Here is a 27037-nt window from a genome sequence, read left to right on the forward strand (position 1 = left end):
ATTAATTAGCACCAAACAAGAATACAGTTCCATTTTTTTTTAATAAACAAAAAAAAACCCAATCAATAAACCAACTGGAGAGCTAATGGACTCAGCCAATACTGCTGACATAGATATTATACATTCATGTAAATACACAGCCTATTCTACCCTAAACAATGGTGTGGCTGGTTCTCAGCCTTTGTTCGAGTTGGCAATTGTCCCCATGTTGCAGTGTTGGAGCCAGTCTGTTTCTAAAACAAAATTGCTATTTAGGAACTTCCTACACAAAGCTCATCTGTCTTTTTTGTTGGAAACAACTCTAAAATTGGTGTGGAAAACTTAGATCTTTCAAGGACAACCACTGGCCGAAGATAATGAAGCTGTTTTAAGGCAAGTTCTCCACAGTCTGTTAATGCTTTGTCCAATACAACCCTCAGGTTTTCCAAGGGAGGAACTGTTGTCGTCTCAGCTACTATTAAAGGTGGGATTGCAGTCAGGTTCTCATGAATTGCAGAGTCACTGGAAGAATGAGGTATGTCAACTTCAGGGTCATTGTCATTCACCATATTATTTGCCATAACACTCCCTGTTAAGTCATTACTGGGTTGTGAAGAATTACTTAATGGTAAGTGCTCTGAAGGCTCCCAATCATCAAAATCATCTTCTTTCTCTTCACTTTCCTGAATAAATTTCAGAAATGAAGATTCAAATCCCATAGGTTTGTAAGTCTTCAAATCAAATGACCTGGGATGTGGATGCTTCCTAAAATTCTCTTTTGGGACATGGGTTGAATTTTTTACAGTGTTTTCTTGCCCTGAACTTTGCTGCCCGGTTTCTGAGTCTTTGATCCTTGGTAAAGGCAGCTGGAAACTTGTGAAATAAGTCCCACTTTCAGTCCCATCAGGATTAGGAATGGAATTTTCTATTTTACAAGGAGGAGGCTGAACTGTATTACACTGTTCCAAAGAAGTGGTTTCTGGACTATGGTTACATTTCAAAGTTCCTCTGTAGAGCAGAGTATCTGCATCAAAAACTGGGTTGCTTTCTGTACATCCTTTCTGACCTCCATCCCTTTCACCTGGATAGAGGGAATCGGCGGTCTGGACAGGTATGCTACTGTCCCCTGGGGAATGGCTGTGCTTTGTGAGCTCCGATTCACAGCTTCTATCTTCTTCTTTCTTTATACAGGGCTCTGCTTCAGAAGGGGGCTCCTCCTTAATTTTGGTACCGTACTTAACACAAACGACAAGATTTTCCATCTGTTGCTCTAAATAGGCACTACTCATCTGATGGGTACGTTTGTAATGCCTCACTATGCTGCTCTCCAACTTTACCACAGATAAGCATCCTTGAACCATGCAAGGGTACTGCGTGTGCTCAGAATGCTCCACACACATATGGAGGGCTTCAGCTCTTGTTTTAAAACTAATCGGAGCTTTCTTTTCTTTGATTAAGCCACATTTTTTAGCCTTAGCATTAAACGATCTCCTGGTAGTCTGATGTTCATGCCCCTGAGTGTGAGCTGTTTGACACACCTTTTCACTCCTTAGTAGCCTTTCATTTGCCACTTTCTGGCTTCTAAACAGATCATCATAATAGTCCTTATGTCGATAATACACATGTTGGGAATAATTACTGCGATGGGTGAAAATCTGGCCACAGCCATTAAGATCACAATGAATTTCATAATCTGAATGTATTTCTCCTTCAATATTATGCTGTTCCATCAAGTGGTGCTTCAACTTGCTGAATGTATAAAAAACAGCAGGGCACTGAGGCTGGTTACAGGAAAACCTGGCCACTGACTCAGCTTCAGAAAGCACTTTCGGCTCTTCAATGTGGTCTAGGTTATGAGAGTCACTACAGTGCTTAGCAAGAGCTTTGGAACACAGGAAACGTTTGTTACATTCCTTATATTTGCAAGCAAATATCTTTTTGCATTTGACAAGTTCCCTTTTGGTTCTCGCTTTGTCTTTCTCTAAACATAACTGTTCTTTGTTGTATTGATGTACAGTCCTGTAATGGCGAATCAAGCCTTTTAGATTGGTGAATGAAGAGTTGCAAGTTTTATGGATACAATGGAATGGTTTGTGGTATTTATTCAAAATATAGCAGAGATTTCCTTTAGCAACAGTTCTCCTGCTACCTCTCCCCTCTCTTCCTTCTCCTTCTTCTCTATGGCTACTTATTGGTGATGAAATATCAGATGTTTTACTTTCTGTTTCTTCGCAGGATGACTCCAAATCTGTTTCTGAACTGCATTCATCCTTTTTAGAATGACAGTGTGGCTTCTGAGAGTTACTGTTGGGATCACCTCCAAGTTCCACGGAACAATCACCTTTCAACCTGTCTACTGAGCATGGGCCTTCATGATCACATTTTTCATTATCTAACAGTTTTTGAGTTACTCTGTCGCTGCCAATTTGATGTTTATTTTTATAATGAATCCTAAGGTGTGTTTTTCTCGTAAATGACCTTTGGCAGATATGACACTGGAACGGGGAATACCGATGTTGAAACATGGTTAGCTGAAGGACTTTTTCTTTTGAATAATTATGTTTTTTAAGATAATGCATTAACAAAGCCTCTCTGGTCACAAATTCATATTTGCATCCTTGAAGCTCACAGAAAAAAGGCTTGGCTGCCAGCTGTGCCAGGTACTGACTTGGCATATTTTCATCTTGATTCTGAAAATTAAGGTCTGAGATTGTAGGTGACACCGCTTGAAGAGACTTAGCACCACTGGATGGGTACCCCTGCAACGACCCTGAGAAAGATCCATGTGTTATTGAGTTTTTCAAGCTTAAATGCTTCAAGCGTAACAGAAGTTCCAACATGGTATCCTCTGTACACGGCCTTTTAGAAGCACAAATGGAGGCTTCTGAGGAATAACCCTGATGTTCTCGTTTACATTTAGTATGAATATTGTGATCTAGACCTTCATCTGGGGAGTCACTGTTTGTGTCTGAGCTAGGTTTAGGTTCTGTATCAAACTTTTCAGTTGTTGGATTATGTTCATTACCCAAACAGGGAAAGAGATCTTTTGTCTTTACCTTTTTGGGTTTGAAATGGTATGGATGAACCTTCCTTAGATGCTTCTGCATGCCTCTTGCGTTTTTGTACGTGGAACCACAGCCATCAAAACCACAGGTAAACTTAGTCCCATCAAAACAAACTGCCACATTGGAACATTTTTCTTTTAAACCGGAGGGCACAAAGACTTTCTCGTGAGACAATAATATATCCTGCATGGTTTCAGAGTGATCCAGTGAGTCAATTAACTCTTCATTCATGGAAGCTGAAGAGCTATGACTTAACTGATCACTAGAATTACTGTCACTGTTTTCTTTCAGATTTTCTGCAGTTTCTATTTGAGAACTAGCTGATCCTGCACAGAAAAGAAGATCCTCTGGTAAATGTGATTTATCAGCTTGGTCAAGTAGATGGGGCTGATCAATACAATCTTGCTTTTCCCCTGCTGCAGGCTCAAGTTTCACTGATTTCTTCACAGCTCCATTTGAACTTTCAACATTATGCACTGAGAGGTGATTCTGGTATTCAATTTTGGAATAATAGAACTTTTTACAGCCAACGAAGTTGCATGTGTAAGATGCATCCCTAAAGTGTTGTGCTTCATGGTGGTAAAGCTGTCCCAAGTCACTGAAAACAATATTACAGCCATTTAATTCACATTTATAACGCAGATCATCATGTTTTTGTTTATGGTTAAGCAGTTCATTCACTGATCCAAACCTAGCATAGCAATCTATAGATACACACATATAAGGCTGAGGACCACAATGCACTTGTTCATGCTCTCGCAGGTGAAAAGCAGACATGAAATGTCGTCGACAGTAAGTACACTTCTCTCTTCTATTTTTCATATCTAAGTAGTGCTTGGCATTTTCATCGTTATTTTGGTGTTCAGCTTTAAGATGCACACTTAAGTATTTAAACTGCTTAAACACACGGGAACAGTCTGTGCCAGGACATGGGTACAAATCTCTGTCTTGCAGGTGGCAATCTTCTAATTTGCTGAATGTAACATATTCATGTGACTCTCCTTTGGCTTGTTCATTCAATGACTGACCTTGCTCCAGGGCTGCAGAAGGGCTCTTGGGACAAACTCCCTTTTGAGAGCCTTTCAACAGTAATTTCTTTCTAGAGCGGTCCCTTCTGCTTGGTGGCATTTTAACATGTTCCATCACATGAGGAACAAATATTTCTTTTCTCTTGAATTTTTTAATACAAACCGGACAGGTGTAAATTCCATCTTCCATATGCATCTTAGAATGATGAAGAATCCTGGCCTCTATACATTCCCGCTTACATAACAAACAGAAAAATTTATACTGAAGCCATCTCTGGTATCTTTCAGAAGAACCAATGGGTTTTTTGTCTCTTTTCTCCTTATGCTGATCTGTCAAATCTCTTCTTCTATATTGTTTATCTTCTTTACTTTCCTCGTAATCACTAAGAAATGACTCTAAAACATCTGTGTCATTAATAGACAGTTCATAGCCACTTAGGTCATCATCAGAATCTGAGGCTTCTTGTCCTAGAAGTTGGTGGCAGTGTCGTTTTAAAGTTTTCCAGTCCCAAAATTCAGGATCAAAAGGCCAGTGGGCTTTTAAAGCTAGTAAAAGCTCACATCGGAGAGAATTCGGAACTGGTGCATTTTCTTCATCAAATTTTTGATCTGGCTGGGAATACAGTTCTTCCAACATATTAAATCCATCCAAACTGGGTTCAATTAAGAATTCTGTAAGCTGACAGGCTCGTCTGACTTCTAAATCTTCTGGTAAAAGACAAGCAATTGTTTTACAAACTGATGCCTTCATTTCTTCATCCTCACTTGATCTGAGTTGAAGAGCTCTGACACATAGTAAAATCGACACCCCAAGACCAGCATCTTGTGCCTGTTAAGAAAAATAGGGAAGAAAAGGTTTTTTTTTCCCAGTTTGGAAACATTACATAACTTTCACTGATAAGATACACACACACACACACACACACACTTACTTCTTAAAACTTAAAGTTCTTAAATTTTATCTTAAATCTTTCTTCCTGCAAGTTACATTTAGATCCTCCTTCTTTCAACATGCAAAGGACTGGATTAGATGTTACAACCATGAACAACAACAATGTACATTTATAGAGTATCCAACTTTATAAGGCACTGCATATTAAAGCAGTCCTTAACCCTCAAGGAATTTATCTGTGTGCAAAATGTATAAAGGCACATAAATTCAAAGGAGCTCAGGATAAATAAGGTCACTCAAGGATTCAAAAAAGAATTGTCTCAAGCTGGGCAGGAAGGATAGGGCTTAAATAAATGGGTGCAAGAGGAAACACATGTATAAAAGTGAGTCTAAGATTGAATTCAATTTAAAAAACTCATATGTCATGAACAATTGGGTGTTTTCAAACCTCAAGGCTTAGAATAAATGATCCTTTCCATTTCCTCCTAAAAGAATTAATACTCTATAGTTACAGGTGTACTGAAATCTCAGTTTCCCATGGAAAAACAACAGAAAATTTCTCTATAGCAGCAGGTTCTCAGAAATCAGTCAAAAATCACAAAAAAGATCTGGTCGTATATGATAAAAGGCAAGTGCATTTAAGATGATTCTTTCATGTGAGAGGCTGAAAGGGTGCGTGAAAATAATATAAACCAAGAAAAGCAGGATCTTATGGCAGAGTGGCTTAAAATATGGTACTTAAGAGCACAGAATTTTGAGTATGACTTTGACTGACTTTGAATCCCAGCTTCACTACAGTGAGAAGTTTTTAACTCCTCTAAGCCTCAGTTTCCTCATCTGTACAATGATAATTATACTGGCAGTACTGGATTTTCCTCCTAATGTTGTTATAAAAATGAAATAAGGTAACACAAAATGAGTATTACAATGTTGGCACATAGTAAATATTCAACAGAACCCCATGTAAAATATTTGAGGATAAATTCCACTGTTCAAACATCAATTTGCTAAGCAATTATTCTCGTTGGGCACCATTCTAAATGTTGAGAACACAAAGAAGGCACTATTCTAAATAAACTTTTTGTATACATCATCCTCATTTTATAGATGAAGAAACCAAGGCTCAGAAAATTAGTTGCCCAATGTCACCAGCTAGTGAGCAGAGAAGCAAGAATTTAAACTTAAAGCATGTTTTCCCAGTGTCTGAGTCTTAACCACTTTACACTCTATACCAACTCCAAAGTTAATTGACTTGGCTATATCCCATGTGCCCTTGATACAATATGCCAAGGCACTTCTTCAGCTTCCTGGTTTAAAACTTATCAAATTATCCATATCTATCAGTTTCTTCAAAATTCAGCTTCACATTCCATATCCTAATTCTAATTTATTCATCACTCCTTTAACAAGTAACTTCTTGGCATATCTGTTCAGAATGTATAATGGTAGTTATTTTTTTTTTTTGAAAAGTGTTCTTAATGATTTCACAAAATTTTACCATTTCAACTAGATTAGGCTGTTTAAGAAAGAACAGACATTCTTTGCTCTTTATCTCACAGTCTTCCAAGGGGGTTAAGTAACTTGTTGAGAACCTATGATTTTAAAACTTAACAGACTTTCTCCAAGTCCTCTGTGCTCTAACTTACAAATGATAACCTTACATCACATTATGCCATTTGTCAAGATACCCATGGTCTAGATCCTTAAAAGTCACGCATCTCTAATTTTCAGCTTCTTTATTACTAAAGAGAAGGGATAAACTAAACAACGTCATGTTTTGCCAAACAGTACTACTTATATGTTCCACCAAGAAGGGCCCTAAGGCCAAATAAACTGGCTTCAAGATTATCCCTCTTCCTATGCCTTCTACTTCAAATATAACCACATCCACATCCTTTCTTCTGTCATACTATTTTTAAAATCTTGAGAGAGACCCTAGATTCTCTGAAGTCATCCCTTCCAATATGACTTTCTCAAGTCACAGAATCAAAATTTAACAACTCTTGAGCACTTTTAATTGATCATTTGGTTTAAGCTCTTTGTTTATAGAAAACTGAAGCCCAGAAAATAAGGAAGTTCTATTACAAGGCCCTCCTTCCACAAGAGACCCAACGACCACAAAAGCTTTTCAGCATCATTAACCTTTTCCTTCCCAAGGGCTATGTGACTGGTTGCTAGTTGTGCTAATATCGTTTCACCTCTTCTTTTATAAAAACAGAACACCTGGTTTTATCTGGTTACAAAGTCACCTGGAATAATCAAATAATCAACTTATCTCCTAGCTCTCCCCTGCAGCCAGATGTGAGTGTGTGTGTGTGTGTGTGTGTGTGTTGCAAGGAGTGGGGGAAAAGGTGTGTTGTAGTGTGGTTTGCTCTCCACTCCACTTCTTGCTATCTGGAATGGAGACATTATAGCTGGGATTGGAATATGAGATGGAAGCTAAGTGTTAACAGCAGATAAAAGGAACCTGGGTTTCTGATATGTGGAGCCATGAGAGCAACCCTGGCCTGTCTACCTGGGTTATCTACCTGTATAGGAGAGGGAGAAACTTCTATCTTCTTTACACCACTATCACTGTGGGATATCTACCATTCACAGTAGAACTAGATCCCAACTGATACAGGTTAGATCACCTCTCTTTTAAAAAGCTAGAGGTAAGTCTCTCAATTTGAAAAGAATTCCACACTCACTCCCCTTCCACCTACCAGTCCAGATCTTTCCTACCCTTCAGGACAAATATAAACAAGGATTACAGTGGAAAATGTCCTAGACTGAGATGAAAAAGAAATGGGTTCTGGTTATACAAATGGACAGCAAATTCCTTGGTCTGTGTCAGAAGCCCACCTTCCCTAATCCTCTAGCAGCTTTCCCATTTTTTGTGGTTCCCTGAGGTAAACAGAAATCTAAGATGACCCCCACTGACCTTCACTTTTGTATAATCTCCTTGCTTTGAGTATAAGCAGAACCTATAAATATCATTCCTATAATTACGTTACGTTACATGGCAAAAGGGACTTTGCAGATGTAATTAAAGCCTCAAATCCACTGATTTTAAGACAAGTGGATTACCTAGACCTGACCTAATCACTCAAGCCCTTTAAATCTAGATCTGGAAGTCAGAGGTAGAGGAGGTCAGATTTGAAGAATTCCTAGTGCCTTTGCTGGATTGAAAATGAAGGCATGGCATGAGGGTGGCTTCTAGGAGCTGAAAACAGACCGTGGCTGACAGCCAGCAAGAAAATGAGGACTTCAGCCCTACAACTGAAAGGAACTGAATTCTGTCAACAATAAAAATGAGCTTAAAAGTGGATTTTCCACAGAGCCTCCAGATAAAAACTCAGCCTGGCCAACTCCTCAATTTCAGCCTTGTGATACTGAGCAGTGAACCGTGCCACACTGTGCTGGACTTCTGCCCTACAAAACTGTGAGCTAATAAATGGGTGTTAACTGAAGTGCTAAGTTGTGGTAATCTGTTATGCAGCAACAGAAAACTCATACTTCCCTTAAAGATTGGAAAAAAAAAAGAACACAACTTTTTAAAGGCCAGTTGTACCACTAATTTTTTTTAAACAAGGCAAGTTTTGTAATTACTTGAACATGTTCTCTCTGAGATAGGAGACACAACTTCTTTTGCAGTGATTAGAAATAATTATCACCTAGCTTATCTGACCATGAATTTGCTTGACAACTTTTACCTTTTCCTCTCTTCACTGGAGAAGACTAGATACACGTATTTCAAATAAAGTATAGGATATGGAAGGTTACATTAAAGGAAATGGGAGGTATCAAAGATACAACTGTGCCTTGACTTTAGTATAAACAATCCCTGGATGTTGTCAAAGATGTAACCCATAAAACATACACATAAACCATTATAGATATGGGTATATAGAGACCTCAGTCATGAGTAGGTATTAAAAACAAAACAGAAACAGAACATAGCATAAGAATCATCTCAAATCTCCAGGCTGGCAGTCTTAGCATACATTTATGGGACTGAACTAAAAAAACAAGGCACTTCATTTCATTTTAGGAAATATTTATTTCTTTAAGAAAAACAAAAAATGAAAAAAACCTAACTTGTTTCCTAATTTGCACAGAAGTTTATAATTTGTGTACAGTCGATTCTGGAACTGTTCTGTTACTCCAAAACCTAGAGAATCTATCACTCTATCCTCAAGGAGCTGAAAAATACAATTTTACTTTCTTTATTTATAATTATTATGTTAATTTGCAAACAAACATGCCTGTATAAAATATAGAACACTGTTCTAGGAAAAGCAGATATAGGGTGGTTGAGGTGACAACCAAGAAACATAATCTTTCCTTCCTCCAGTGGTCTGTCAAGTCAATCACTATTTCCCATGAAAAAAAATTGTAGATTCCTAGGAAGTAAGTCTGTAGAAACAGCTAGATATGTCCCATTCCATAACCTTATTAAACCCCATTATTTCTCATTTTCCCTTATTTAATAGGAGTTGCCTGAGAAGTTATCTCCCCACTCATTTCTTCCCTCCACAACAATCAGCATAAAAAGCATAAATTACTCACTTCAGTTTGTATAACTCTAATCAGGCAAAATAAATGCTGCTGTGTTTTAGCTATGACACCAAACTGACGACAGCGCTCCAAAAAAGTGTCTATAGAAGGATCGATTCTTCTTTGCAGTTTACTCCAGAAGAGAGTCAATTCCCTATAAAAAGAAAGATTACGGTAAAACATTTAAAGCAACTGGTATTTGCTACCCCAATTTTTGGTTTGTGAAAAAAAGGTGACAGTAAATAAAAACTAGAAGAAAAAAAATGTCTATATTCTGCTTCCTCTCAAACTAGTAAAATTATTAAGAAGAATCCTCCTTGAAAATTCCCCCACTTCTTTCTTCTTTGTACCTGGGAAAAATAAAAACAACAAAAGACTACTTCCTTTATGCTGACACTTTCAAAGACTTACTTAGATCCCATCTTGTTCCAAAAGGTTTTACCCCTTACATTGGTAATTATACTGACTGAATTAAGCCCTGTCCTAGTGGGCAAGGATCATCAGACATCAATATGCTGCCAACAAAGTGTATACAACTATGAAATATTCTAATGGTATAGTACTTCACCACGTTAACCTCATGGGCCCTTTCCATCTCTAAAATGTCATGATGCTACTTAGGCCTGTATCTTGGAATGATAATATCTTAAATATTACTAATAAAATTATTAAAATGGCACTCTTGGAAATGGCTAAAATGTAAGAATCCCACAAATATTCATTATGAAAACAAAGAAAAGCTTGAAAAGAATAAGTTAAATAAAAGTACTGAATGGGCTAAGAGAAAACTGTAAAGCAAAAGCACTAGAAACTCAACAAATGCCCAGAATAGAAATGCTAATGTTAATATGAAATGTGAATTCAAGGAAAGTTCCTTAGCAAAACAGAAGAGAATGTTATCACTTTAAAAAACATGACTCTGGGGACTTCCCTGGTGGGGCAGTGGTTAAGAATCCACCTGCCAATGAAGGGGACATGGGTTTGAGCCCTCGTCTGGGAAGATCCCACATGCCTCAGAGCAACCAAGCTTGTGCGCCACAACTACTGAAGCCTGCACACCTAGAGCCCGTGCTCCGCAACAAGAGAAGCCACCGCAACGAGAAGCCCGCGCACTGCAATGAAGAGTAGCCCCCGCTCGCTGCAACTAGAGAAAGCCCTTGCGCAGCAACGAAGACCCAACGCAGCCAAAAATAAAATAAATAAATTTATTAAAAAAATTTTTTTAAAGTAACTCTTTTCTGTACAACCTCAATGGATACTGTGTATTTGTTAAATGATTTCCATTAAAAAATAATATTATTTTCACGAGCCAGTTTTAGAACACTAATATCCTATTATTGCTATTAACACAGACTATTCCAGGAAACGGTACAAATCCAAAGCTTAAGAAACGAATACACCTCTTTTTATAATAGATTTAAAAACAAACATGTTTAACAGAACGTATTTTCTTATACTTTTAAGGAGGTAACTGGGATTCCCATATGGTAAAATTCTTACGTAGATATAAAACTCGCTTCAAAGATTGAAATAAATATATGTCTCAAAAGACATATATGATTAAAGCTTATAATATTTAATGATGGAAAATTTGAGCTATATATAACAAGTAAAATTAACTTAAAATGCCTTTAAATATTTGTGTTGGTGACTAACCTAACCAGAAAAAGTAAAAACTGAGATAGGCCAGCTTTGAAAATAGCTACCAGGCAGGCAAGTAATTGGGATGACTGTTCACTTTTAAACTTAGAAGACTGCTTCATTCACATGTAAGCATGTTACTAATAAAACTTTAGAGAATAATGCAAAATTCTGAATAACAAAGGAAATGGAGAATTACATATGCTCCGAGATAAAAGAAGTACCTACCAAAATATATGTGAAATCTATGCTATTTGAAAAGAACAAAATTATCAAAGCTAGTAAAACCTGATTATGAAGATAAAGGGTAAAGGATATCTACTATCTAAAATTCACCAACTAGGTACAAGTTTAAAGTTAGGCAAATCTGATAAAGTGATAAAAGGCACGTTGAGAATTAAAGTCTCTCAAAATGATTTTTTTTAAAAAATCAGAATGTCTAGGGCTTGATTTATTCCAAATTAAATATTTCAAACTCTAGTTAACTAGAGTTAAGTTAACTTAACTCCAAATAACCATGATCAAAAAAGAACATTTCTATCATGTATTTTATATTTGTACACTTATTTCCACAGTTACAATTGAGCGATTTAAAACTATTACCAAAACAAACTAAAACTATTACCCACCCAAACATACAAACAGGCCTGACACCATGAAAACCGGTGGACTACTAGTGAGAACGCCAAGATGTCACTTTAATCATCCATTCAAATCTGCACACTGGAACAATGAAACCACCAACAGCAACTTATAGCCTCCTGGATCATACATGCACTAGGACAATACTTCTTCAACCACTACAATGATGTGATTTTTTAAAAAATGGACAACCATTGAAGAATATACTGAAAATGATTCTACTGTATGGATGCTTCCAATGTTCAGATGATTTACTGCACACTCAAATTAGCCCACCACCTACCTCAAGACAACAAATTATATACAAATTCATAAAAATTAGAAAGGATATTTAGTTCTATTAATAGTAGGAAACACATTTTGGCAGACATCTAGCTACCAAGCAAGAACCTTAAACTGCACTGTTTGTGCAAAGCAGGAGGCCCACAATGTCACACTGTGATCCAGAATTTAGGTATTTTAGAAATGAGGCAAAGAAAACTTTGTGGAATTAAGGAATGACCACTCCCTAAAGAGGGCTCCTGCAAATATAGATGATTCTCATGACTTCATTTTTCCTCTAAAAAATTCAGTTAAATAAAACATGAATGGATATCTGGATCTGGTCTTCGCCAGGTGCTGGGGACTGAACTGTAAATTAGACAACATACATGACGACCCTGGTATATCACAGTCTAGTTGGGAGAGAAGCGACACGAAATTACATCTGAAGAAACACAAATATACAACATAAAAGATTTAAAGCTCAAAAAAATAAAAAATAAAAATAAAAAAAATAAAAAAATTTAAAAAAGATTTAAAGCTCAGAGGTGTTACAGAAACCAAAGGTCAACCTATCAAATACTCACTGAAAGCTTAGTGTGGAGGTTTAAGGTTCAACTGTATCATTTTATTTTTAAAGAAGCAGTAGCAATTACACATCTGTATGTACACTGTCCCATTCAAAAGGGTTATCTTTCTCACGTGCATGGCTACTCTAATTATGTTACCATTGCTAGACATATATAGGGAACTCATTCCTCCAGCACTTCTTTGATTTTTGCAAATAGCCAAAAATCTTTTGGGGTTAAGCTTAATGAATAAGCTGAGTGATATACCTTTTGAGATCAGTAATATGGTAATTGCTATAAAGTAATAAGATATATTTTACTGTAATCTGTAAATGTCTCTGAAGGAAATTTCTAAAAGAATAAAAAACTGTTTTGGGTGATAGTTACATAGTTTACCTTTCAAATATCTTAACTGGTGACCAAATTCGAGAATGACACTTAATAAATTCTAATATGTGTATTTAAAATAAGTGACTGCTTTTATTATCATATTCCAACTTTATTGTCATCAATAAAATACCAAGTAATAAAAAATTTTTTTCTTTTCTAGACAAATACTCCCATATAGCCTACTAACTTCAACAGAGGACACCTCTAGCACAACAAAAGAATCTATCCTATTTGAACAGAATTCCTGGGACTCATTTTCCTTAGTAAAATTCACTGTTTTTATGTTATGGCTATGCTAACTCCAATATCCCACTACCACCGCCTCCCCACCCACCCACCCCCAAAGCCTTTGAAAACAACAGAAGGGCGAAAAAAATGTTTTAAAATTCTAAAATTTTATATTCTATTTCCCTCTGAATTGCTCGGAAGAAGCTTACTTTTAACAAAGTGTGAAGTGATTTAAGATTTTCTTTCCTCTCCTTTACTCATTATAGCTCCTCAGGAGGCCAATAAGAGGGAAATCCCTTTTAATCGTTTCCTGCTGCAGGAGAACAGCATTAATCCTAGACTCACTAAAAAAAAGGGAAGCTGTATCAAGAATATTAAAAGAACTGTGTGACTACAGTTTGAAAAACACTTTATAATCTGTAACACATCCCATAGGTGATTTAATGTATTCTTTGCCCTAAAAGCCTCGCTATAGCTAGCAGATATTTTTTCATTATAGGCAAAGAAAACAACTGTAAAAAGAAAAAATGGGGGTTATTCCACAAGTAAATACATCTGCTTTACTGAGGTTAAATCTCTAATCTCTAATGCATGAAAAACAAATTCTTCTACTTGATAGTGATCAAAAATCTCACTGCTCTGCTAAAATTCTTTTTACTTTTAGCACCTTTTTTTTTGGTTAGCTAACAGAATGCCCACAATGATATTTAAGCCCCTATCCTAGTATCTCCTTTCTCAGAGGAGATATAAGTCTGGCACAGAGGACTTGGTAGAAGACTGCGATGTGAATTCTGTCCCTGTGCCAAGAAAACAACTGCACAGAAGAAAAGCACTGTATTAGGGGTCGAAATGCCTGGGCTTTACCCTCTACCCCTTTAGCTCTGAGACTGTGGGCAATTATAAGACTTCTCAGATCCCGTTGATCCTCCACTGCCTTATCTGTACGATGATTATTAGGAGGATTGGGAGAGATAATTTAAGGAACTCAAATAGTATTTCTATAAAAATTAGTAAATAAAAAGAAATACAGCAACATAAAAAGTGCTAATAACTATAAAACTTTATAGATATACACAGATGCTCCAGAGGGAGATCAATAAGGGCTGAAGTATATGAAAGGTTTTATTAGGTTTTCCTATAAACAAAATGCTTACTTCCAACTTCAAGTCATTCTTAGAAGCTCCTCTAATCAAGGTTATGCAAATCCAACCCATTCTTTGAATTAAAGCTCAAAGTCTACCTCCTCCCTGACACCTTCCTTAAACACTGGTGTACAGTGCGCACCCTCCTCTAATCGCTTACAGTGTTTTCCATACCACGAATCTGATACTTTAGATAGAGTCTTGCATTTTAGAGGTTTCCTGTGTACCACATTTGTCCTGCTGTCCTGAACAGTTTCATACAGTTAGGATGAAAGAACAAAGGGTTACACTTACTGTGTCCTTTTTAGCAACTAAGTACTCTGTAGGCAAACAAGATATAAATTGAATTAAAACCAAACAATGCAATTGTGCTAAACAGTACCAAAGTTGCAAAAAAAGATTACAATTCAAATGGGTTTCCTTCTCTAGTGCAAGTTTGACCTAGAAACCTAGATAATTAGTGAGTTTCCAAATAAGAGGGGAAAAGTGACTATCAGAAGATGTAATAAATGTAAAGGAAAACAACCTAACACCAATTTGGTTTATACTGCCATAATTTTATCTTCAAAGAAGAAGATATATATTGAAGTTAACAGACAACTCTCCATGGAATAATCAAGAGGAGCTCAGACTTGTTACTCTTTCTTTATTTTTGGACTCTCCTGGAAAAGATTAAACCAATAATATTTTTAATTAAATGGTTTAGCTTTTAAGAAAGATTTAATTCTCATGTCATCATTTAATCTGCTTAGTCTTTAAGTTTGAAATAAACCAACATTTTACATAAACCCTAAATGCTATATACTATGTACTAACAAATAAAGGGAATAAAAACTAAATATACTTACCAAGAACAATATACACTTGCAGTTTGGAGCTGCTGGGTAAGATAAGTCGTACAAAGAACAAATGCTGTGTTATCCTGACCCTCGGATTCCAGATTACATATGATGTCTAGTACCTCCTTGCAGTCGACCTTTGCAATCTATCAAAAATGAGATGACTAAGTCAAAAAGAAAATGGTGACTTTTCTGTAAACTTTGTTATATAACATGAAGCTTCTTTATAACATTTTCTATCTTTGGTAATTGATGAGGCAAGAATTAGGGATATATAATTTTCTTCTACTAATAGCTGAGTCTTCTGGAATAAAAATTTCATATAAGAAATTACTAAACAGAGAAGAGAACAGATGCTATGAGGAAGTTCCACTGCAGTCCCAACAGAGATAAAACATTTTTGTACAGTTAAAAAAATTACTCATGAACATTGTTACTATGTAAAAGAATCAACTTATGTATAACTTCAGGTTATTTTCACCTGAAGTACCATCAACTTTTTTTCCCGTTTTTTGTTTCTTTCTTTCTTTTTCAATTTAATTCAAGTCACTCTAGTTATAGACAGAAAAATAACAAGCTTACCCTTACTCCCAGTAGGGCTAAAGGAGGCCAGCTGAGAAACTGTTTTAAATATAAATACTATATCAACATATCATTTTCTCATGTAATTAAGGAAAAACTATTTTGTATAACTGAGTTTTTCACACAACTAAAACACTTTTAGAAACACATCTTTTTCATTTACACTATTTATAGGAATCTTAAAAAAAAAACAAAAACAACCAACCTCTGGGCAAATCAGTAGAATTTTCCGGGGCTCTTTTTGTATAGTGGTAAAACAGTAGATTAAGACTTCTGAAGACCCTTTCTCACTCTCTATTTTATCATTTCCCTGTCTTAATAAACAGAATATGAAGAACATGGTCTATTTCATGACTGTGTCAGCATTATAAATGTCAATTATACTAGGCACCAAATATACAAAACAGTGATACTTTCAGGACAAATGAAGTGTGTATCAGGGCAAATGAGGCATACAGAGTTTAGCTCATCTCCTTCCAGAGTGCTATGCAGAACCACTCTGGTGGTTCTAAGTCTCTAATTTTAGTTATACCCTCAGGTAGGCACAGAAAGGCTTCTTTCTCAGCTTAGCTCAAATGCCATTTTCTCACTGAATCCTTCCCTAACTGCTAAAAGCACGTTAGAATCCCTGGCAAAAACTCTACTCTCAAATTCTCCTTTGTAGCATTTACCACAACTGCAATTCAATCATTAGTTGAACAACTTATTAGCATGTCTTCTCTGCTAGAATATAAAATCCATGTGGTCAGGATTATGTACATCTTGTTCAAAACTCAGCACTTATCACAGTGTCTGGAACATAGAAGACACTCAGTAAATACGTGCTGATAAATGGAATAAATGAATCAAGTTTAATTTAAAGGTAAAAAGTTCGTGTTGAAAAAGTGAAACTTATTTAATACTGTGTTTTCTAATCTTTGGAAAGATAATGCAATGACATAATAAGCAGTGTAGTGCAGTGGTTAAAAGCAATTATTGTAGAACCAGACTGTATACATTCTCTTCCCAGCTCTATAGCTACTAGCTGTGTGATCCTGGATAAGTTACATAACTTCTCAGTAACTTAGTGCCTCAGTTTCCTCATCTTTAAAATGGGAATAACAGAACCTTCCTCATAGTTATAAGAATTTTTAACATGTTTCAGTACAGCACAGTGACTATAGTTAATAATACCATATTGCATATCTGAAAGTTGCTGAGAGTTTATCTTAAAAGTTCTCATCACAAGAAAAAACGTTTTTGTAACTATGTATGGTGACAGATGTTATCTAGCTTTATTGTGATGATCATGTCACAATATATACAAGTACTGAATCACGATGCACAACTAAAACTAATATATGTCAATTATACCTCAATTTCTAAAAATGTGCTATGTGTACCTATTAGAGCTAAGTCTAAAAAAAATATGTTTTAAAAGGGATTGGCGGGGCTTCCCTAGTGGTGCAGTGGTTAAGAATCTGCCTGCCAATGCAGGGGACACAGGTTCGATCCCTGGTCCGGGAAGATCCCACATGCCCGCAGAGCAACTAAGCCCGTGCACCACAACTACTGAGCCTGCGCTCTAGAGTCCGCGAGCCACAACTACTGAAGCCCACGCGCCTAGAGCCCACGCTCCGCAACAAGAGAAGCCACCGCAATGAGAAGCTGGCGCACCGCGACGAAGAGTAGCCCCCGCTCGCCACAACTAGAAAAAGCCCGCGCACAGCAACGAAGACCCAGCACAGCCAAAAATAAATAAAATTAAATTAATAAAAAGAATAAAAAGGGATTGGCAAAAAGGAAGCACTTTAAAAGTGCTGTTAAAAATTGTTTTCATTAAAAGTATAAATAAAATGCTAGACAAAAAAACTGTTTTCACAAAATATATAAATTTTAAAAAGAAAAAATAAAAAAGAAAGTGAACCTTAAGAATACTAGAAAGTAGTTCAAAAGATCACTCTCAGATACAAAACCACTCGATGTAAATTTGTATCTAACGAGTATTGGGAGGGAAAGTTAAGTTGTTAAAGCCTAAACATAATTAAAGTTAAACTCAGGTTTCAGGGAAAAAAATAAAATCATACATTATGAAGATGGAATTTTACTGATGCCCTAAACAACCATATCCTCACCCATAGCTGAATGAATCCGAAGGGTCATCCAGAGAGGAAATGCTCACCACAGAACCACTTAAAATTGTACTGACTGAAGGACCAAAGTGAGAATTCCACAGCAAGTAAAACCAGCTGTTCCAGAACAACCACCACCTACCATCCACACCATGTTAAAGCTCCTGCTGAAAACCAAGAATTCTAAAATTCCCTTTTGGCAGCAATATAACATCTCCAAGCTGAGAAATAGCATGAGAAGCTCTCTATGCCAGACATATAAATCAGAATGGAAATAACACACAACTTATATTTCTAGAATATTTTTTATCCATTTCAAATAACTTTTATTGTATTTTCTCATTTTATCAACATGGTAAGATCTGTAAGACTGGCAAGGCTTTCTGGATATATATCTGAAAGGAATGACTTGAAATCAGTATAGTTTTTAGTTTGATTAACTTCTATTTATTAGATTTCTCCTGATTATAAAAATGTTTATAATAGAAAACCTGAAAAATATAGAGAATAAAAATTAGCCTTAGATCTTACAACTCAATAATAACCAATGTGAGTTTTACTCCAGTATTCTGTCTATACACACTAACTGTATAGCAAACAATACATGACTACTGCAAATATGTACCTATTTTAAAGAAAGGTTGGATTGTGTTGATTGTATATCTGTTCTTTTACCCTAATATTCGGGTGTGACTTAAGCAAGAGTTTTTATCAGTCCACAAGATAGACAGGAGAGGGTAAGCTGACTGTCCAGGCAGAGAGAGCAATAAGGAGATGTGAAGAAGAAAAAAAAAGGCAGTGAAAAAGTAATACTAATGATAATAATACTTCTAAATCTTATACAGCATTACTATATATCAGGTACTGTTCTACAAATTTACATAAACATCCCCAGATCTACCCCAGATGGTCTGGCTCCAGAGTCCATACTCTTAGCCACTATGCTACAGTGAGATGCTTTAACAGTGGAAATGATAATACCTTATTACTGTGTGCTCTTTGAAGGCTAGGAAAACAGTGACTGTTTTATGTCCAAGGGTAGTCAATAAACATTTACTGAATTGAAATGAATGGATAGTGAGCAGAACCAGCCAAGAACTCAGAAGCATGTGAAAGACTATTCAGGCTCATTCATTTCACACCATGTTCTCACCTTAAGCCTCTTTCAAATCCTCACCAGTCCCTTCAGATCTTTCCTTATCAAGGTCTACCTCATAACGAAAGTCTGATAAACTTAATGATACAAAAATATAAATCATGCATAAGCACTATCAATGACATTTGAATTTACCAGAATCAAAAATTTTTAGGATAAAGACAAGAAGTGGCTAATGCTGGGAACTCAGGGGTCAAAGATGAAAACATACCACCTTACCCTATGAATTTTATATATAATGGTTACATACTTTCCTGCCAGCCCTGGTGCTGAATAAGGAATAAAAACAAAGAGTTGGACTTAACAAGAATAATGGCTTAAAATTCTCCTGTGGCAAAGCACTTAGAAATCCTGGATAAAACACAACAAATATGTTTCCTAAATACATAGCTGAAAACTCAAGAAAGAAGTTTAAGTGTGAATGGACAACTGCCTTAACTTGCTGGGTTGTAGATAATTTCACTAAGAGGCTTGGGTTTTACAAGTCGTGTTAGGAGATGATAAAGCCTGAACCTGAGAAGTTGGCACTGAACCCTCTGGCATAAATTTGGAACCCCTGAAGAGCTAAAAACTCAGAGAAAGTGTAGACTATAAAAAGGTGGGTGGGGGGGCAGGGGTATAACAGGAAAATGTATTTGTCCATCTCAACCTGGGTTCTTGTGGGATCAAAAAAATTTTGAGAATTTATAATCTTTCCTCATTCAAACTTGGAGTCTGATATAATACTATTCTATTGTCTAAAAAATCCAAACTGAGAAAAACAAATAAAATAAAAAGAAGATTCTGGCTGGTAATATCTTTAAATCACCTGGCAGAAGCAAATGTAAAAATGATTTATAGAGATATATGCTAACTAAGGCCTATGAGAATTCTCAGACATAAAGTATTCCCTACCCCCACTCAACCCACCAAAACTGAGGCTCACAATCCCAAACTATAAAAAGCACAAATAAACAATCCACTCCAGAAAATGTCAGCACACACAATAAACAGCAGGATTAGACTCCTGAGAATTGCAGATTACAGAATGCACAGCACAAAGATTGAACCCTAACCATGGACTTTGGTTGGTTTAAAAAAATTAAATAAGGGCAATATGAGTTTGATAATAACTCGGGAAAAAGAGAGACAGAGACAAAAACATGGAAGAACCTTTAATGCCAATCTGAAGCCAATCTGAAAAGGCTACATACTATATGATTCCAACTACGTAATATTCCGGAAAAGGTAAAACTATGGAAGCAGTAAAAAGATCAGTGGTTGCCAGGGGCATGAGAGGAGAGAGTGAGGGATGAATAGGCAGAGTATAGGAAATCTTTAGGGCAGTGACACTATTCTATATGATACTGTGATGGTAGATACATGTCATTATACGTTTGTCAAAAGCCATAGAATGTACACCACCAAGAGTGAAGCCTAATGTAAACTACGGATTTTAGTAAATAATAATGTACTGGCTCACCTACTGTAACGAATCTAACACACCAACCGCAAGACGTCAATAGGTGACTCTGGGGGTGAGGGAGAACATACGGGAACTCTGTACTTTCCACTCAATTTTTCTGTAAACCTAAAACTGCTCAAAAAAAAAAAAAATCTAATGATTAAAAAAACCCTTTGATCATTTAAAAAATTAAATTATTTGTCTTTTGATTACTGATTTTTAAAGAGTTCTACATGTATTCTGGGCTCAAGTCCTTTATCAGATTATATTACATATATATGGTTTGCAAATATTTTCTCCCCTTCTGTGGATCAACTTTTCACTTTCTTGACTTTGACACACAAAGCTGGATGAAGTCCTATTTACTTTTCCTTTTGTCACCTGTGTTTTTGGTGTCACATATAAGAAACAACTGCCTAATCCAGGGTCTTAAGATTTATTCCTATATTTTCTTCTAACATGTTACAGTTTTAGCTATTACATTTAAGTCTATGATTCATTTGGAGTTAATCTCTACATGTGGTATTAAGGGTCAAACTTCATTCTGCTACAAGTAGATATCCATTTGTTAAAGAACCAACTACTGAAAAGATTATTCTTTCCCCCATTGAATTATCTTGGCATCCATGTAGAAAATCAACTGGCTGTAAGTGTGAGGGCTTATTTCTGGACTCTCTCTCTTTTTTTCTTTGGCTGCGCCACACAGTACGCGGAACTTCCCCAACCAGGGATCAAACCCATGCTCCCTGCATTGGAAGCAGAGTCTTAACCACTGGACCACCAAGGAAGTCCTATTTCTGGACTTTCAATTTTAGTCTATTGATCTTTTCGCCTACCCTTTTGCCAGGAAAACACCGGCCTGATTACTGAAAATTTTTAGTGAGCTTTGAAATAAAGAAGTGAGTCCTCCTACTTCGTTCTTTTTACAAGACTGTTTTGGTTATCCAGGGTCCCTTGAATTTCCACATGAATTTTAGGATCATCTTATCAATTTCTGCAAGAGAGGAAGGTAGAATTTTGACAGAGATAGCACTGAATCTGAGGATCAATTTGGGGAGTACTGCCACCTTAACAACACTGGCTTCTGGCCCAACAACATGGATGTTGTTCCCTTTACTTAGTTTCTTTCAACAATGTTTTAAAGTCTTCAGTATACAAACAAGTTTTGTACTTCTTTTTAAAAATTTATTCTAAATATTTTATTCTTTTTGATGCTATTGTACATGGGATTGTTTCCTTACATTTTTTTGTACTGTTCATTGTTAGATGTATATAAATAAAAATGATTTTTGTATATTGATCTTACTAGGATCATTTATATTCAAAATCGTGATATATGCAATTAGAAATACTTACACATCTTCCTTTCCAATCTAGATGCCTTTTAGCTATTTTCTTGCCTAACTGCTCTGGCTAAACTTCCAGCACAATATTGAATAGAAGTGTCAAAAGCAGACATTCTTGTTTTGTCCCTGATCTTTGGGGAAAACCCCTCAATCTTTCATCACTAAGTATTACGTCAGCCATGGGTTTTCACAAATGCTCTTTATCAGGGTGAGGAAGTTTCCAGCTTATTCCTAGTTTGCTCAGTGTTTTTAACACGAAAGGGTGTAGGATCTAGTTAAATGCTTCTTCTGTCTCTTGTGACAAACATGTAGCTTTTGTCCTTTATTCTATGGCACAGTATTTACATATAACCTACGCACATCCTTCTGTATACTTTAAATCACTTCAAGAATACTTATAATACCTAATACAATGTAAATGCTATGTAAATAGTTGTTGGAGGGTGCAAATTCAAGTTTTGCTTTCTGGAACTTTCTGGAAATTTTTCCCCTGAATATTTTCAATCCACAGTTGGAGGCGGAACCCATGGATACAGAGTGCAGACAGTACTCCTTTTTCTATATTGCTGGATTTGTTTTGCTGGGTTTTGCTGAGGATTTTTGCATCCATATTTGTTACAGATATTGGTCTGTACCTCTCTTTCTCTTGATATCTTAGTCTGGTTTTGGTTATCAGGATAATAATGGCCTCACTGCATGAGTTTGGAAGGATTCCCTCCTCTTTTATTTTCTGGAAGACTTTGCGAGGGACTGGTGTAAATTCTTCTGTATATGTTTTGTACAATTGACCAGTGAAGCCATGTGGGTGTGGGCTTCTCTTTGTGGGAAGTTTCTAAATTACCTACTCGATCTCTTTACTAGTCGTAGTATATTCAGTTTTTCTATTTCTTTCTGAGTTAATTTCAGTAGTTTGTTTCATTCTAAGAGTTGTCCATTTCATCTAAGTAAATCTAACATTTTGGTGTATAGTTGTTCATGGTATGCTCTTATAATCCTTTTGATTCCTGTAATATCAGTAGTCATGTCCTCTCTTTCATTCCTGATTTTAGTAATTTGAGTATTCTTTTTTTCATGTTCAGTCTAACTAAAAGTTTATCAATTTTGTTGATCTTTAAAAACAAACTTTTATTACTTTTTGCTATTGATTTTGTATTCTCTATTTCATTTATTTATACTCTAATCATTATTATCTCCTTCTTTCTGCTAGCTTTGGGTTTAGTTTGCTCTTCTTTCTAGTCTTTTAGGGCAGATGGTTATTAATTTGAGATCTTTTTTTTTTTGGCCACACTGGCAGCTTGCAGGGGGATCTTAGTTCTCCGACCAGGGATTGAACCTGGGCCACAGCAGTAAAAGCCCAGAATCTTAACCACTAGGCCACCAGGGAACTCCCAAGATCCTTCTCTTTTTAAGACTGACATTTTACAACTGTAAATTTCCCCTAAGTGCTGCTTTAGTTGCATCCCATAAATTTCAATATGTTGTGTTTTCATCATTCATCCCAATGTGTTTTCTAACTTCCTGTTTTTTTTCTTTGCTCAATTGCTTATTTTGAGGTGTTGTTTGATCTCCACATATCTGTGACTTTCCCAGATTTCCTTCTGCTACTGATTTCTAATTTCATTCCACTGTGGCCAAAAAACATACTTTGTATGATTTCAATCCTTTTAAATTTATCAAGGTTTGTTTTATGGCCTAACATATGTCTATCCTAGAGAATGTTCCATGTGCATTTGAGAAGAATGTATATTCTGCTGCTCTTGGATAGAGTATTCTATAAATGTCTGCTAGGTCTAGTTGGTTTATAGTACTGCTCAAGCCTTCCATTTCCTTGTTGTCTAGTTGGTTTATCCACTATTGAAAGTGGGGTATTAAAGTCTCCAACTATTATATTTGAATTGTCTATTTCCCCCTTCAACACCAGCTCATGTATTTTGGGGCTCTTTTGTTCCTCAGATTGAGTAATCTCAATCGACTTCTTTCTTTTAAGTTTGCTAATTCTTCCTTCTGCTAATTCAAATCTGATGTTGAGCCTCTTCAGTGAATTAATTTCAATTATTGTACTTTTTCACTCCACAATCTCTATTTGGTTCTTTTTTTCTATTTCTTTACTGCTATTGTCTACGTCTTGAGACATTTTTCTCATACTTTTCTTTAGTTGCTTTAGTTCTTTGAATATACAGTTAATCTTCATTATTTGCAGATTCTGTACTTATAAATTAGCCTACTTGATGAAATTTATTTTTAACCCCAAAATTCAATACTCACAGTGCTATCACAGTCATTCATGAACATGCATATAATGGCAAAAAATTTGAATCCTCTCTTGAGCATGTTCCCAGCTAAGGTCAAACAAGGTGTTGCTCTGCCTTTTTGTTTCAGTTCTCATACTGTAACAAGTATCTTTTTCATGTTCTATTTAGTGCCACTCTTTAATGTTTTTGTATTTTTCATTGGTGATTTCACTGTTTAGAATAGCCCCTAGTTGTAGTGCCAAAGTGCTGCCTAATTTCCTAAGTGCAAGAGACTGTGATGTGCCTTATGGAGAAAATACATGTGTTAAATAAGTTTCATGCAGGCATGAGTTACACTGCTGTTGGCTATGAGTTCAATGTTAATAAATCAATAATATAAATTAAATAAGGTATCTTTAAACAGAAGCGCACATAAATCAAGGTTATGTATTGATCAGTTGACAAAAATTATGTGACCAGAGGCTTGCAGGAACCTAACCTTGTATTTCCCCTAGGAGCAATGGATTCAGTATAAGCTAATTCAGTGTTTGCAGTGACTATACAGAACATAACTACCACGAATTGAGTGTATTTGCAATAACTGATTTAAAGTTCCTTTTCTAGTAAATCCAGCACCTGGGCATCCTAAGTTTCTGTTGGCTGCCTTTTTCCGTGTGTATGGACTACCATATTTCTTTATAATGATAAGTGGATATTTTAAATAATATATTGTGGCAACTCTGGAAATCAGAATCTTTCACCTCTTTGGGGTTTATTATTGTTACTGTTTGTTTAGTGACTTTCTTGAAATAATTCTGTAAAGCCTGTATTCTTTGTCATGTGTGGCCACTACAGTCTCTGCTTGGTTAGCTTAATTCAAGATGTTGAATATGCTGCTTAAATGCCTTGAACAAGCAAGTCTCTCTGCTTTTGCCAAGCAGCTGTGTGTGTGTGTTGGGGAATCCTTTCAATATTTCAGTAGGCAGTTTACAGCTCTAACCTGCCCTTCATTTCCTACTTGTGCGAAGCCTCAAGGTAACCAAGAGGTGAGGGATTAAAGCCTTCTCAGGTCATTCCTTGGCAGACATACAGCACTATACATTTGTGTTACCTTCTAGAGTACTAGGAATATATCAGAGGTTTTCAAAGTCCTCTATGGACATCTTATATCTCAGTTTTTCTTTTTAATTTTTTTGTCAGTCTTTTGTTAAGCCCAACTGGTAATTCCTCCTCAGACAACTGTCATGTTAAACAAGTACCAATCATTATTTTTGATAAATGCCCCGGGACAGAACTTTTGGTGGAGTGAGCTCTGAGTCAAATAAAGACAAATCCTGAGAACACAGCTTTTCAGAAAGTTGCCAAGTAGGTCAAATAGTGACAATTCTGTGGGGATGGGCTTTTGCAGAGTTCCAAAACCATTCTGCTTCCTTGGGTGGCTGCTAGGCTGCTGGTTTTCAAGGTTACTGTGAAGCTAGGGAGAGGGAAATGAGAAGTAGGGCAAGTTAAAATGCCACCAAGCTCACTGTTCTGAGATTCATGCATTTTTCTTGAATAAAACTTCCTAGGATTATGGTAAGCCTTTAGTTAATTTCCAGAGTTCTGAAAAAGTTAATGCCCTCCACTCTCTGGTTTTAAATGCTGATAACTTGGAACTCAATTTCCAGCACAGACCTTTCCCCAAGCCTCACATTGTGTGAATACTGTCTGCTTGTGCTCTCCCTTGTGTCTTTTCACCTCTGTATTCCTAGTGCCTAACACAGTCTCCATTGAATATATATTAAATGACTGGAAGGCATGCCTGTATTATTTCTTACAATAACATCTGAATCTAATATTATCTCAAAATAAAATGCCTAATTTTATTTAAGAAAGAAAAAAGATCACCTCGGCTATTGCAGAGAATGAATTTTGGGGACAAGAACAGATGCAATTAGAAGGCTTTCATAATAATCAGCAAATTAAACAGCAATGGTACAACAGGTAGCCAACTGGCATAAGAGAAGGTGGGTAGAGATGGCTTATTTGTCTTAAGTTATCTTCATGCTTAGGCTAACCAAGGTAAACTAGTATTCTGGCCAGTGCCATTACTGGAATATTTTAACATTTACCTTTCTCTAGGACTATGGTTTTCAATCTAGTATTTTCCTGATCAGTTCCGGGGTATAATGCAAATAATTTATTCCTAATAATGGATTTTAAAAAACAAGCTGGTAAACGGTCTTTTCAAAAAGGAATCAAAGTGGAAGTTATCCACATAATAAGATTTCTCTCACTTGCATCCCTGAGTAGGAGAAAGGGAGGAGTCACTTAGCAAGCCTCCCTTTCATGTAACCCTGGGTCTACTTTTGAGAGAATCATCCCCGTTAGGTTCACAGACATCACCTGGAAAAAAGGTTGTGCTTCTAAAAACCAGGTTTCTTTTAAACTGCAGCAATACCACAGACCAACACTATGCTATCGAGTGGTCACTTGTATGTTTCCTAAAGAAATAAATGGTCACTGATGCTTCTAGTTAAATCCTATGACTCTGAGTATCTGAGAGAAGCCTGAATTGTCCTACTGAATTCTTGAACATGACTGTGTCTAACTCTCCATGATGACCTCTCCAATATAATCATATATCAACCAAAATACCCACACATAACCCATGAAAGTAACAGCAGAGGTGAGATCCAAATATATACTAAGTTTTAGGAAGATGTCTCTTCAAAGCTATTTAAAAGAACTCTGCTTTCGGAGATAAAATACTTAAATAGGCAAATCTTCCACTTCTTCATACAGGCTTTCTACCTTTAGTGTATTTTCTGAAAGTACATCTCATTCACCATATGACCATAAGGATACATAAAGTAATATTATCGATTTTAATTTTAATTATACACTTCATTATTCCTTGTTCAGGATCCATCTTAATCTTCTTATTTAAGGTACATCAGGGGACTTCCTCGG

General features: G+C 36.2%; 1 protein-coding gene across 8 annotated transcripts in view; it reads right to left on the reverse strand.

Moving 5' to 3' along the window:
* Nucleotides 1-22: 22 nt before the first annotated feature.
* The window catches only part of RLF (RLF zinc finger), a 78765-nt gene continuing 51750 nt past the window's right edge, over nucleotides 23-27037 (reverse strand). For 3 of the 8 annotated variants that reach the window (XR_014257003.1, XR_014257004.1, XR_014257005.1), the window contains 2 exons: nucleotides 15225-15379; nucleotides 4765-4901 (listed from right to left, as the gene is read on the reverse strand). Coding sequence is in view for 4 of the 8 variants with exons in the window: in XM_082439193.1 (XP_082295319.1) it covers nucleotides 252-4901; nucleotides 9516-9657; nucleotides 15225-15361 (4929 nt within the window). In the remaining 4 variants the exon portion in view is untranslated. The other 5 variants (XM_082439193.1, XR_014257002.1, XM_082439195.1 and 2 more) reach the window with 5 other exon arrangements.

Source organism: Balaenoptera physalus (genome assembly GCF_965194825.1).
Source record: "Balaenoptera physalus genome assembly, chromosome: 1".
NCBI classification, from domain to species: domain Eukaryota; kingdom Metazoa; phylum Chordata; class Mammalia; order Artiodactyla; family Balaenopteridae; genus Balaenoptera; species Balaenoptera physalus.